The sequence below is a fragment of the Callithrix jacchus genome, chromosome 6 (genome assembly GCF_049354715.1).
Source record: "Callithrix jacchus isolate 240 chromosome 6, calJac240_pri, whole genome shotgun sequence".
NCBI classification, from domain to species: domain Eukaryota; kingdom Metazoa; phylum Chordata; class Mammalia; order Primates; family Cebidae; genus Callithrix; species Callithrix jacchus.
The window spans coordinates 129,177,353-129,191,930 of record NC_133507.1 but is presented as its reverse complement, the minus strand read 5'-3'; the positions used below and the strand labels follow the sequence as shown (position 1 = coordinate 129,191,930).

The 14,578-nt window shown below is 42.1% G+C and overlaps 1 protein-coding gene across 3 annotated transcripts in view; it reads right to left on the bottom strand.

Moving 5' to 3' along the window:
* Positions 1-14,262, bottom strand: part of CCNYL1 (cyclin Y like 1) — a 45,905-nt gene extending 31,643 nt beyond the window's left edge. For 2 of the 3 annotated variants that reach the window (XM_002749708.6, XM_035305486.3), the window contains exon 1: positions 13,657-14,262. In XM_002749708.6, the coding sequence (XP_002749754.3) occupies positions 13,657-13,876 (220 nt within the window). In that variant the 5' untranslated portion in view covers positions 13,877-14,262. Of the gene's footprint in view, positions 1-10,947; positions 11,045-13,656 lie in introns of all 3 variants that reach the window. The other variant, XM_078328317.1, reaches the window with a different exon arrangement.
* Between the last annotated feature and the right edge of the window lie 316 nt (positions 14,263-14,578).

Here is a 14,578-nt window from a genome sequence, read left to right as displayed (position 1 = left end):
AGACTTTTAATAAAAAATCTGTGCCTAAATAATCTGAATTTTAGATGAATCATAAACATGCCCTCTTCCTTCAACTTATCAAATAGAAATATAACCACTCTCCTATCTGCTGCTATTGCTAGCACATTTCAAAAACAATCCCAAGTAGCAAGTGATGCTGTGGCCAAATACTGTTAGGCACCAGCTCAACATATCAAATGTGGTAAAACAAAGAGCTGTTTTTGGCAAATGTTCTTTAGACAATCAAATGGCTAATTCTAACTCCACTCAACCAGTGAACTAATTTGTTTAGCTGTGATTTTTTTAGGGGTTATTCATTATGGCAGATTCAAGAGGACTGAATAAAAGTTCTATGTTGTAAATATAGGAACATGTTAGAAAATGATTAACTTTTGCCCTCAATGTCTCACTTCTTCCTTCTAACAGCATGGTTAATTTGGTGTTTCATCAAGAGTACATTTTGGAGCAGGTCTTAGGGCTGTTTCTAAAAAATTTTGCTCAATCTATGTCAAGATAAATCTGCCTACAGCCCACCTTGCCCCAAAGTTGGATAATATATTTAGGTAAGATTACAAAACAGACTCTTGAATTTTCATGAAACAAACTTTATGCAATAAAAGTTGACATTAGGGGAAAAAATAAAAATCTATGCTATTCTTCAGCAAGGTCTTTTTTTTTCCTGAGATGGAGTCTTGCTCTGTCACCCAGGCTGGAGCGCAGTGGCACAATCTCGGCTCACTGAAACTTCCACCTCCCTGGTTCAAGCAATTCTCCTGCCTCAGTCTCCCAAGTAGCTGGGATTACAGGGCCCACCATCACATGCCTGCTAATTTTATTTATAGTAGAGATGGGGTTTCACCAATGTTGGCCAGGCTGGTCTCAAATTCCAGACCTCAGGTGATCCACCCACCTTGGCCTCCCAAGGTGCTGGGATTATAGCCGTGAGCCACCACGGCCGGCCCAGCAAGGTCTATTTCAAGCCACTTATCTTAACCAATCTTGTAAGAAACCGGGCCAAGATCCAGAGTAACAAGGCAACATTTCCCAAAATTACATGGTAATATAATTGCTTTACTTTTAAAAAAGGGATTTAGCGGTCAAATGACAATATACTCTATCCTTGGCTCTTACAAAATCAAAATGCAAATTGATATATTAAAAATTAATCCATTTAGTAGTGAATACTGTCTAGCTCAGCATTTCACAAATTTATCTACCTAGAATAGTTTTCTCCCTTCAAAGTAATTTGGTTAGAATCTTATATGAACATAATTTGGGACTTATTAGTTAAAAAATAAATCATCAATTTTTTTTTTTTTGAGATGGAGTTTCGCTCTTGTTACCCAGGCTGGAGTGCAATGGCGCAATCTCGGCTCACCGCAACCTCCGCCGCCTGGGTTCAAGCAATTCTCCTGCCTCAGTCTCCTGAGTAGCTGGAATTACAGGCACATGCCACCATACCCAGCTAATTTTTTGTATTTTTAGTAGACAGGGTTTCACCATGTTGACCAGGATGGTCTCGATCTCTTGACCTTGTGATCCACCCACCTCGGCCTCCCAAAGTGCTGGGATTACAGGCTTGAGCCACTGCGCCCGGCCCTGAATCATCAATTTTAATAGTACTGCCAGATCACTAAAAACTTACATACCTAAACCAACTGCTTTGTTCTCCATGGAAATTCCTTCACTGATCTGAAGTTAATTAAACTGCTTTTGGAGAAAACTATTCTTATGTATAAAACCCACATAAAAATTATGTTTAAAGTTTTGCTACATCTTGAAAAGATGATGTGACAATATTAAGCTATTTGGAAAAACAAAATCATTGGCACACAAAATGACGGCAGAGACTTTCAAAGCTGTCTCTACCTAAAGCTTATTTTATTTCTTTTTTTTTTGAGACAGAGTCTCGCTCTGTCATCCAGGCTGGAGTGCAGTGGCGAGATCCTGGCTCACTACAACCTCTGCCTCCTAGGCTCAAACCATTCTCCTGTCTCAGCTACCTGAGTAGCTGGGACTACAGGTGTACGCCACCATGCCTGGCTAATTTTTGTATTTTTAGTAAAGACTGGGTTTCACCATGCTGGCCAGGCTGGTCTCAAACTCCCGAATTTGTGATCTGCCACCTCATCCTCCCAAAGGGCTGGTATTACAGGCATGAGCCACTGTGCCCAGCCTCTACCTAAAGCTTCTAAATGGATTCATGACTACTTCCTTTCAAAAAGAAAGCAAATACACTATCATTTGAATCTAAAAAATAAGTAATGTTTATAGAAGAAGCTGTATTACGAATCAGTACCTATGTCATGATAAAGTTTAATTAGGAATTTTCAATGAAAGTCCAGGAAAATGAAGTACCAAAATCAAAGAGGAGCAGGCTTAACATACACATACAACCCCAAAACCAAGATGTGCTACTATGTATTTAAATGCATGGTCAATTAGGTACTACTTGACCCAGGTGCTACTATGTAAATATAAGAAATATCCAAGGGGGCTGGGGGTGGTGGCTCATGCCTGTAATCTCAGCACTTTGGGAGGCCAAGGCAGGTGGATCACAAGGTCAAGAGTTTGAGAACAGCCTGACCAACCCAGTGAAATCCTGTCTCTACTAAAAATACAAAAAAATTAGCTGGGCGTGATGGTGTACACCTGTAGTCCCAGCTACTTATGAGGCTGAGGCGGGAGAATGGCTTGAACCCAGGAGGCAGAGGTTGCAGTGAGCCAGGATCTCACCACTGCACTCCAGCCTGGGTGACAGAGTGAGACTCTGTCTCAAAAAAAATAAAATAAAAAAAGCTTTAGGTAGAGACAGCTTTGAGCAAGATTATGTCTCAAAGAAAGAAATATTCAAGGCAGCTGGGATAAAAGAAATGATAACATACAGAGAAAAAAGCCAAATTAGTCCAAATTACAAGCTGACACTCCCTCAACTCAGGGGTTTTCAGGTGGGCATGTGACTTACAACTAGCTAATCAATTACATTTCTCATGGGACTTCCCAAGAACCAGAGGAGAAAGGCAGAGCTGTACTCCAGCATTGCTGACCAACCAGAAGCTGCCACGAGTGGCTCCCTTTGGCATCACAAAGGGTGCCTTTTCAGGAGAGCTGAACAGAAGAGCAGAACCAAGACAGATTCTGAGATCACTTAATCCCTGGGTCAAGTAGTACCTAATTGACGACGTGAATCCCTGGTTATACAGTTAAAAAAAAATTTTTTTTAACTATTTTGAGATAGATTTTTTGAACTTACAAGTAAGATGCCTGGTTTATCAGCAATACTGATGTGATCATACTAAAGGTGGGGATAGGTAAAAGTCTCTAGCTTATTCCTTTAATATTTTATCATGAACAGAAATTTGCAAGAGTCAAAATAATGCTTCATTTGCAAATTACAAATTATAAACTCACCACCATTACTTTAAGTTGCTTTTCTTATTCTTTTTTTTTTTTTGAGATGAAGTCTTACTCTGTTGCCCAGCTGAAGTAGAATGGCCTGATCCTGGCTCAACTGCAACCTCCACCGTCCTGGTTCAAGCGATTCTCCTGCCTGAGCCTCCCAAGTAGCTGTAACTACATGCTCAGCTAATTTTTGTATTTTTAGTACAGACGGGGTTTCACTATGTTGGCCAGGCTGGCCTTTAACTCCTGACCTTGTGATCCGCCTGCCTTGGCCTCCCAAAGTGCTGGGATTACAGGTGTGAGCCACTGTGTCCAGCCTTAAGTTGCTTTTCTCATGCATGTTAAAAAAATATAGCTCTAGCCGGGCGCGGTGGCTCAAGCCTGTAATCCCAGCACTTTGGGAGGCCGAGGCAGGTGGATCACGAGGTCAAGAGATCGAAACCATCCTGGTCAACATGGTGAAACCCCGTCTCTACTAAAAATACAAAAAAATTAGCTGGGCATGGTGGCGCGTACCTATAATCCCAGCTACTCAGGAGGCTGAGGCAGGAGAATTGGCTGAACCCAGGAGGCAGAGCTTGCGGTGAGCCGAGATCGCGCCATTGCACTCCAGCCTGGGTAACAAGAGCGAAACTCCGTCTCAAAAAAAAAAAAAATATAGCTCTAATCCGTATACAACTTATGTCTTATTTTACAAATGATCTCCACTCCAGTGGAAAAGATTTACCGTGTAATGGATAAATAATGGCCCATCAAGTATTACTCCTATACTTTACTCAGCCAATCCCATATTGTTGGAGACTTAGGTACTTACAAAGTTCTGGTCTTATGAGGAAAACCTTCATTTTTACAGAATTTTAAGATTATTTTTAAAATCTCCTTCGGAAAGATTTTTCAAACATGGGATGATCAGACCAAAAGGTCAGATAGTTTTCATGGCTCAATATATAGTGCTCAGTTGCTTTCTAAAGGAGGTAAGGGTATATTAGGATATAATGTCACCAATTATACCAGTTTTAGCTCCTATCACAGCTTTGGATGCTTAAAAAAAATACCCTGCTGATGTGAATGAGGAACATCACCGTGGCTGTAACTTGCATTTATTTATGTGATACCACAAGTTCTTATATAACTTGCACTAACAACAAATACTACACATTGCTACTTTACAGAACGGATATTTAAGCCATGTGCGCGCACACACACACACAATCATTTCTGCATTGTCCATTAACTCTTTCCTCAAGAAGCTAGGGAGACTCTGATGAATGATACTACTCAATTCTCACTATCACAAAGGTAAGACTGCCAAATATTAAGCAAAGCATTAGACCCCACAAACATGCACATACAGATTTTAGAGAAATGTCTGGAAAATAGAAACTCATCAATTGCCATGCAACTTATATGTGAATCCCTTCAAAAAAAATTTTTTTTTTTTAACTCCTAAGAATGTTTGAAACTATAAGAAATGTTTTTCGGTATCATGGTTAGCGGTTATGACTAAAACGGTATTTTAAGACCCACCATTTTTGTATTATCAGTTTAAATCGCAACTTAATTTGAAAGCATGAGTGTATGATGGGGGGCAAATATAAAAAAAAATTAAACTCAGGTCTTAATGTAAACATCCCTCAGAAAAAGAAATCTGTAAGATCCACTGACATTGAACTTTTCCCTGAATCCTTCAGCCATCTCAATTCCACAGATGTTAAAATTGTAAAAATACGGAACTCAGAATAAATAAAACTCATTACTAAAGGCCAAAAGTATTAAAATTATGCAATCGTAAACTGTAAAGAAATCATTTCTTTTGTCAAATATTAAAGGGAGAGGGCAGCAACCAAGAAAGTAACTGACAGGACAGCACATTTCCGCGAAAGAGGTGGATTTCAACATACTGATTTCAGTACATCCCAATTAAACAGGAGATATCTGCAGTTTCTGGGCCAACTGCTGGGTATCTGCTTATTTAAAGGTTTACTGCATTTACTGACCTGCTCTATCATACTACACATTGTTTTAGTCTTACGGTCCATAACACAAACATTTCAAATCTCTCAATTATGATGTAAAGTCTGAGATTTTATTTAAGTTCACATGTTCCACCCAACAGACAAGTTTTACCTGATGGTCTTGAGCTGCCCTGTCTCATCTGAGGGCACAGAGTACACAGCCAAGCCATGAAGAGGGAGACTTCATTTCCCAGCTGCTGACAATCCTAACTCTGGTTTCCAAACCACTTCTCTACCTCCTTCTGTCAGTGCTCAGTCTTGCTTAGGACTTTTACTCCTCAATCTATGTTTCAGTGATTTTGACTGAGCTGTGACATTTCCTACGTTATACTATACTGTTCTCTATGTATTTCTTAATAGCATTTAACTCCTTTTTTTAGACTTTTAAGACTATTTCTGGGTGGAGTGCAGTGACTCACACCTGTAATACCAGCACATTGGGAGGCTGAGGCAGAAGGATTGCTTTAGGACAGGAGTTCAAGACCAGCCTGGGCAACATAGAAGAGACCCCCCCCCCGACCCACATCTCTATAAAAATTTTTTTGAAAGATTAGCTGGGTGTGGAGGCACATGCCTGTAGTCCCAGCTATTTGGGAGGCTGAAGTAGCAAGACAGCTTAGCCCAGAGATTTGAGGTTACAGTGAGCTATAATGGCACCACTGCACTCTAGCCTGGGTGACAGACATAGCTGAGACCCTGTCTCATAAAGAGAAAAAAAAAACACAGTCTGGGTTATGAGTACCTCCATTTCATTTTTCAATGTTATTTTACCTATATTTCATTATCCAATGTTACTGTTTTAACTCTAAAGCTTTATTAACTGAAAAAAAAAAAAAAAATGAAAAAAGACAGCAGCCAAAGAAGCCCATGAGTCATTCTATAAATTCTAATCCTATATGCCATATATCTGAAATTTACATTCTTGATCTACCAAGTCTTATCTGTTAAAACCAACTCTTAGTCCCAGCTACTTGGGAGGCTGAGGCAGGAGGATCACTTGAGCCCAGGAAGTGGAGGCTGCGGTGAGCAGTGATCACACCACTGCACTCCAGCCTCAGCAATAGAAAAAGACCATTTCAAAAACAAAAAACAAATTTAAAAAACTTTGGAAAACTTGATTTTCACCTCTCAAAGCCTGTCTTCTCATGTAAAACAAGTAGAATTCCTATACTACCTAACTCAAAATATAGTGAGAATAATATGAAATGCAAGAGCAATTGCTATAGGCCGGACTCATTGGTTCACACATGTAATCCCAGCATTTTTAGAGGCTGAGGTGGGTGGATCACCTGAGGTCAGGAGTTCAAGACCAGCCTGGTCAAGATGGCAAAACCCCATCTCTACTAAAAATACAAAAATTAGCTGGGCATGGTGCTGCATGCCTGCAGTCCCAGCTACTCAGGAGGCTAAGGCAGGAGAATTGCTGGAACCCAGGAGGTGGAGGTTGCAGTGAGCCATGATCAGGCTACTGCATTCCTGCCTAGGCGACAGAGAGAGACTCTATCTCAAAAAAAAAAAAAAGCAGCTGCTATCTATATACCACATAATGCACAACAAATGACAAAACAAAGCTTTCACAAATTAAAAGCAAAAGTGAACAGTTAGTATTCATTGAAAAGCACATACTAAAATAACATCTTGAGCAAATATGCACTTTGGCTGCCCCTAAAGTTAAGGGGAAAATAGTCACACACCATCACCAAGAATTCTTCTCAGTGGTTTTACATAAGCAAGCACATATTATTTCATACATTACTGTATGTTCTCTTCCTTTTTTTTTTTAATATAACATATCCTGGATATCACTCCAAGCAGTAAAGAGAGATTCGTTTGTTTTAATAGCTCCAAAGCTCTCCTCTGTGTGAATATAACAGTTTATTTTACCAGTCCCTTACTAGACATATTAATTATTTCTAATATTTAGCTACTAAAAATAATATGACAAAAACCTTATTCACATGTTATTTCATATTTATGGGATATGCCTTCAGGATAAATTCCTCAAAGTAGGATTTCTGGATTAAATGCATTTGCAATGCTGTGAGATTGTGCCAAATTCCCCTTTATGGAGTCAAACCACCTTGCATTTCCACCAGCAATATACAAATGCAACTCTTCACAGCCACACTGAAGAATGCATTGTTAAGTTTTTGGATCATCTCCTGACAGGAAAGAAGTCACAGCATGGTTTTTCAATTGTATTTCTTTTAGGTGTGAAGCTGTGTTTGAAAATCATTTGCATTTATTTTTCTGTGACTTGTCTATTCATCACTTTGTTACTTACTTTTACAGCTTTTTTTTTTTAAGATAGTCTCACTCTACGGATGTGTGCCAGCACATATGACTAATTTACTTTTTGTGGAGGCAGGGTCTCACTCTGTTGCCCAGGCTGGTCTCCAACTCTTGAGCTCAAGCAATTCTCCTACTTCAGCCTCCTGAACTGCTGGGATTATAGGCATGAGCCACCATGTGATCTTTTTCTTAAAGAACTGAAAATATTGGCTGGGCACGGTGGTTCATATCTGTAATCCTAGCACTTTGGGAGGCCAAGAAGGGGTGGATGACAAGGTTAGGAGTTCGAGACCATTCTGGCTAACACAGTGAAACCCTGTCTCTACTAAAAATACAAAAAAAATTAGCCTCCTCAGCACATGGTGGCATGTGCCTGTAGTCCCAGCTACTCATGAGGCTGAGGCAGGAGAATCACTTGAACCTGGGAGGCAGAGGATGCAGTGAGTCAAGATCATGCCACAGCACTCCAGCCTGGGCAACAGAGTGAGACTCTGTCTCAAAGAAATTAATTACTTTTTAAAAAATAATTTAAAATATTTCCCAGGCTGTAATCCTCCAATGGTTTCCTATCACAACTAAAGTATACATTCTTTGCCAAAGCCCACTATGCACACATGGCCTTAACCCACCATGGTCTTCTTGGCATTCTTTTCATTCTTCTGCAGCCACCCTGTGTCCTTCTGTACTTTGCCAAAACCAAGTTTGCTCCCATTCAAGGAACTCCCAAGTAACTATCAGTCTGTGTAGACTCCTGACTCTCCCCAACCATCCTCACAAGGCTTCCTCTCGCTTTAAGGATCAGTGTTAGGATGGGGCTCTGATTCTGGAACAGAGCCTGGCCACCCATTAAGGTACTCAATTAACATCTGTTTCACCATATCCCAAACTAATTAAGTTTCTCCCAGTTTTCCCACATCTTTTAAGATTTCTTCTAATGCTCTCTCTTGATTTGTCATCTAAGACAGTATCAAATTGTTTAAAGTGGTAGCTATTCAGAATTAAAGATGCAAGATAGGCTACCAAGAAACAAAAAAAATTAAATGATGAATTCTCATGTCCAGGTAAAAGTAAATGCTAACTTCAATTTGGCATAAGAACATTCAATACTAAAATATCTTAACTACAAAAAAATGACTCAATTCATAGATTTAACCATCTTAATTCCATAAGGAGGTATAAGTCATCAGTCATCAAAATGTTTTTATCAGTACCCTTGAAATTAAATATAATGAGACTATATATGATGTTATCATAAAAGATGTCCAATCGTAAAGGATAAGTACATAAATGACACTCCAACCATCTGATGGTACACTAAGCAGTTACGAAAGGCATGAGATAGAGCAGAGTGTCCTGGCATGGAAAGATATCCTGGAGCACTCTCTAGATGTCAAGCAGTGGTTCAGGAACTTATGTCATTATTTCACTTCTGTAAGTTGTGAAGCAGTTCATATAGAATGATCTCCTTTTTCTAAAATAAAATGTTAAATTCATATGCAGACAAAAAAAATCAAAAACCAAAATATTAATAAAATTCAGTATTCTGCATATAATCAATGACTTTTATGTATTTTCTAAGTCTTTTACATCAAACATATTGTTATCCAAAAAAAAGTGGGGGGGGGTATTTAAAATAGCTACTGGAAAGAGGAAAGATCTGTTGCTCAGAGGTTTTTCCACATCATATTGCCAATTCTTTCCCCTACCTCCACCCATCAGGGAGAGAATAGAAAGGGTCACTTCAAGAGAGCACCTTTAGCCAGCAAATTAGCAAAGCTCCTAAAGTCAGAACATAAAAAACTATATGAAAAGCCAAGTGTATTAATAAAATTTGACAATAAGATCTTAGTATCTTATTTTGTGCTACTGATACTACCATCAGTTATATTAGATACACTGTTAAATAAAGGCAAGGTAGTAGAAAATACTTTTGAGTCTATCTGAAATGTTTACTAGGTTCTTAGGAACATCTCTTTGAAATAGCTTGAAGAGGACAGACACAGTGGCTCATGCCCATAATCCCAGCACTTTGGGAGGTTGAGGCAGGTAGATCGCCTGAGGTCAGGAGTTTGAGACCATCCTGGCCAACATGGTGAAATCCCAACTTTACTAAAAATACAAAAAAATCGGTCAGGCGTGGTGGTGCACACCTGTAATCCCAGCTATTCAGGAAGCTGAGGCAGGAGAATCGCTTGAACCTGGGAGGCAGAGATTGCAGTGAGTCGAGATTGCACCATTTCACTCCAGACTGAGCAACAAGAGCTAAGTAACTTGAAGAATAAAGCCCAGCGTCATTTATATATGATTTCTGTTTAAGTAACAAAAATAATTCTTCATTGTAGAAAAGCTAAAATGTTTTCTTTTGTTTGATTGCTTTTTTTTTTTTTTTTTTTTTTTGAGACTGAGTTTTGCTCTGTTGCCCAGGAGTGCAGTGGCACAAACTTGGCTCAGTGCAACCTCTGCCTCCCAGGTTCAAGCAATTCTCCTACCTCAGTCTTCTGAGTAGCTGAGATTACAGGTGTGCACCACCATGCCCAGCTAATTTTTGTATTTTTAGTAGAGACAGTGTTTCACCATGCTGGCCAGGCTAGTCCTGAACTCCTGACCTTGTGATCCACCCATCTCAGCCTTCCAAAGTGCTGGGATTTCCAGCATGAGCCATCACACCAGGCCAAATGATTTACATCTAAATAGGAATTTCTGTTTCCAGGGAGACTGATATAAAATTGTCTGAAATAAAGATATTAAAAGCAAATTTTCAATGTGTCAATCCTTTACATTTGGTGTTCTGGCCATGTTTCTATGGAAACTTAAGAATAGGCAAATGCCGAAATTCAGATTTCTATTATCACTTTATTGAATGCCACAAAAATAAATTTTGAGACAAACTGAAATAAAAATGTAATACTAATTTTTACTAATTAGTCATACTAATATACAATGGTAAATTCTGTGTTTACAAATTCTATTTTTTCAACTTTTCTAATTTAGTACTCCTTATCATCATCCTGTGCTTACTGCCTATCATCTTACCTGCCCTCTCGCCAGCTTCATCCTAATACTCCTCTGTCCAGGGCATTCTCAGCTTCAATTCACAGTTATCGAACAAACTCTTTAAAATTTATCAACCTGTTTATTTGATGGGTATATTTAAGCCATTTTGTTACCTCCACTTTTATTCTTATCCACTGAAATGAATGTATAGACATAAGATGAAGCCAGGCAAGATGGCACACACCGTGGTCCCAGCTATTCAGGAGGTTGAGGTGGGAGGACTGCTTGAGCCCAGGCCAGGAGTTTGAGGCCAGCCTGGTCAACATAGTGAGACTCTTTCTCTTTAAAACAAAACAAAAAAAAGAGATGTAAATAAACGCTGCCTCTGAATTGTGTACAATAAACTTTGAAAGGAACTAATCAAGACCGAAGTAAGTTCTCAAAGATAGAACTACTTTATGGGTAAAACATACAATGCATTCTGGATTATTAAGTTTTTTAAGAACTAAATTTGGCATATCTCACCTCCATGTCAGTCTGGGAACTACGAACCTTAGTCTGTTCAGTGGCTGTCTTACATAGTCATTCCAGATACCTAACTCTTCACTTCTTCATTAGCAACGGTGCGGGGGGGGGATATACACAGGCCTTATTTTGGAAGGGCTAAATTAAATGTACATGAGCATGTGTGGTAAATCTACTAAGTGGTGTGTAAAATCACTCAGAGGTTTACCCGACACCACTGAGAGCATTAAGTTTTCACAAGTACTTACATGCTTTGTATATAAATATTATACACTCACATATTTGTTCATTCCTTCACAATGTTTGAATACTCTGCAAAGTGAGTACAGTAGTTCCCAGTTACAAAGGCACATCCATCATTAAGCTTAATTATTCTAACTTTTAAAGAAATTAAGAGCCCAACTAACACATTTCTTCTATAGTAATGAAATCTCTGGCATTTAAATGAAACAAATGAGCCCACTGGATTTAAACATCTTTATGATAGGATACTTTTCTACTTCAAAGGAATTTTTATTAAAGAACCACGTTGTGGCTGGGCGCGGTGGCTCACGCCTGTAATCCCAGCACTTTGGGAGGCCGAGGCGGGTGGATCACGAGGTCAAGAGATCGAGACCATCCTGGTCAACACGGTGAAACCCCGTCTCTACTAAAAATACAAAAATTAGCTGGGCATGGTGGCGCGCGCCTGTAGTCCCAGCTACTCGGAAGGCTGAGGCAGGAGAATTGTTTGAACCCAGGAGGCGGAGGTTGCAGTGAGCCGAGATCGCGCCATTGCACTCCAGCCTGGGTAACAAGAGCGAAACTCCGTCTCCAAAAAAAAAAAAAAAAAAGGAACCACGTTGTTACTCGGAATTATTTTTACCTAGACCTATCTCTTTCCAAAATTCTATAGGCAAAAAACTAAACGTTTCCTCTCTTCTCACCCCTACTCCAACTGTTTAGAGTCTGACAAACTCCAACAGTCTCATCTTTGATCAGGATTCTATTAGCAGGAGGGGGAGCCAAGGAAAACAAACGCTCTTGAGCAGGCAAGGTCTAGCATTTTAACTTCCAAACCATTACATTACAAAATTAAAGTCTGAATTTATGTTTTGTCTCTTTTGAAATTTCTGACCATGAATCACCCCACATCTCTTTTAGAGAGGGAGGTAATGAAGCCTGTTAAGTCACCAGAGAATGGCTGGAGATGTATTTCTGTCACTGTGGGAATTTTTAAGTAATCAGAATTCTGTGGCTAAACTCCTCTGGGTTAAAAACAACTGCAAGGAGTGGTGTCTCACTCCTGTAATCCCAGAACTTTGGGAGGCTGAGGTGGATGGATTACCTGAGGGCAGGAGTTCGAGACCAGCCTGACCAACATGGTGAAACCCTGTCTTTACTAAAAACACAAAAATTAGCCAGACGTGGTGGCACGCCCCTGTAATTCCAGCTACTCGGGAGGCTGAGGCAGGAGAATCGCATTCCAGCTACTCGGGAGGCTGAGGCAGGAGAATCGCTCGAACCTGGGAGGCGGAAGTTGCAGTGAGCCGAGATCCCGCCACTGCACTCCAGCGTGGGCTACAGAGAGAGACTCCGAAGAAGAAAGAAAAGAAAGAAAACAAAGAAAAGAAAATAAAAGGAAAGGAAAGAAAGAAAAGAAAGGAGAGAGAGAGAGAGGAAGGGAAGAAGGAAGGCAGGCAGGCAAGAACGAAGGCAAGCAGGCAGAAAACTTTTTTGCACTCCAGGTTAATAACATTTCACACCTTTCACAACCATTTTACGACCCCCGCCCCATTTTCTTTCTATGTTCAAATTATAGTTGGAAGGAATAAAGCAACTTCTTTCAAGTCGACTTAACCTATTAGGAATACCATATAGTGTCTCATATGGCAACCTCTATTTTGAGTCTAAATAAGAAATCCCCAAACATCTGGGTCTAAACTGCCGCGGGCATCAGTTACCATCACGGATGGGAGGAAAGGAACAATCAGGCCCTTATCTGGCTCCTTCACTTAGGTACCTTCTGGGTGGGTTAAGGGAGGGAATGGGATGAGTACTCCTGAGTTGAGGTATTTGAGTTTCCATTGAGAAAAGGGAAACAATATACCCAAAAAGTCTTAGCAAAATCCCACCAGACAATGAACAAAGCTACAAACAAGAAGGGCGGCGGACTGGAGGGTCCCAAGCCAGCTTGGGAGAATGGTAAGAGGGAGCAAGAACTGGGCGTTCGGGTAGGGAGGAGAAAAAGAAACTGGCCAGACGCAGCAGGGAAAGAATAAGGGGTGGGGACGCGAGGCAGAGCCAGCCTTCGTCCCGGAGCCCAGCCCCGGGAAAGCCGGTTACCGGCAGGAAGGAACCCGAAGCTGTGGATGCCTCCCGGGGGACCCTGGGGGAGGCGGCGGGCAGAGGTGCGCCCGAGGGCGAATGGCATCCGCCGCCTCCTTACCTTCGGGCATCTCGCGGTCGCTGATGTGCTGCAGGTGGTGGCCCTCGCCCTCTCCAAAATCCAACTCAGCAGGCTCCACAGCAGCGGGCGCTACCGCCACCGCGTCTCCCGACGCCGCCTCGTAGATGTCGGAAGCGCAGTACAGCTCCGCCGACCCCGCGCGCCGGCCCAGCTTGGGGCTGGCATTGGGGGACACGCAACAGGTCAGCGTGTTCCCCATGGGGCGCCTCCGCTTCTCTCCGCCTCCGCTTCTCTCCGCTCGCCCCCTATTACGCGGCCCTCAGCAGCTGCCCCCTCCCCCAACAATGGCGCGGCTGGCACCGGCAGCCCCGGGCTACGCCGGGGCTGCACCACGAAAGCAGACGCTGCCTCTCCCGCGGCTCGCCTGCCAGCCCCGCGGCCCGGCCCGGGGCAGGGCTCGGGCCTCGGCCGCACCCCCGCCGCAGCGCTGCCGCCGCTTCCCCTAAGCTGACTTGTCTGCGAGGGCGGTGACCAGCCCGGCTTATTTAAAAGGGGTGGAGAACCCAACAAGCGCTGTGAGACGCAGCCACTGCCGGGAGAGAGCGCGGCCGGAGCTCCTCCTCCTTCCGCCGCCGCCTACCGACTGAGGGCCGCTGGCCCTGGCCGGTGCCTGCCAACCGGAACGCGACCTGCGGTCACCTGGTTACGAGGAACCAATCACGCTTAGAGTTCCCTTCCGGCGGAGCCCGGGCACGTGACCCACTGCCCCGCCCCCGCCTGGAGGCTGCTCCGCCTCTCATGCAGCCTGCCCGGGACCCCGGTTTTCATTCATCTCTGGCTGCTGGGGGCTTTCCGGTCTTGCTGGAAGCGTACTGGCATTTGCAGCTGGAAGCTGTGTCAATGATCTCTGTAGAAAGCAGTTGTTAGTAAAGAGAGCATTCCATTAGCAACTCTTTTTCCG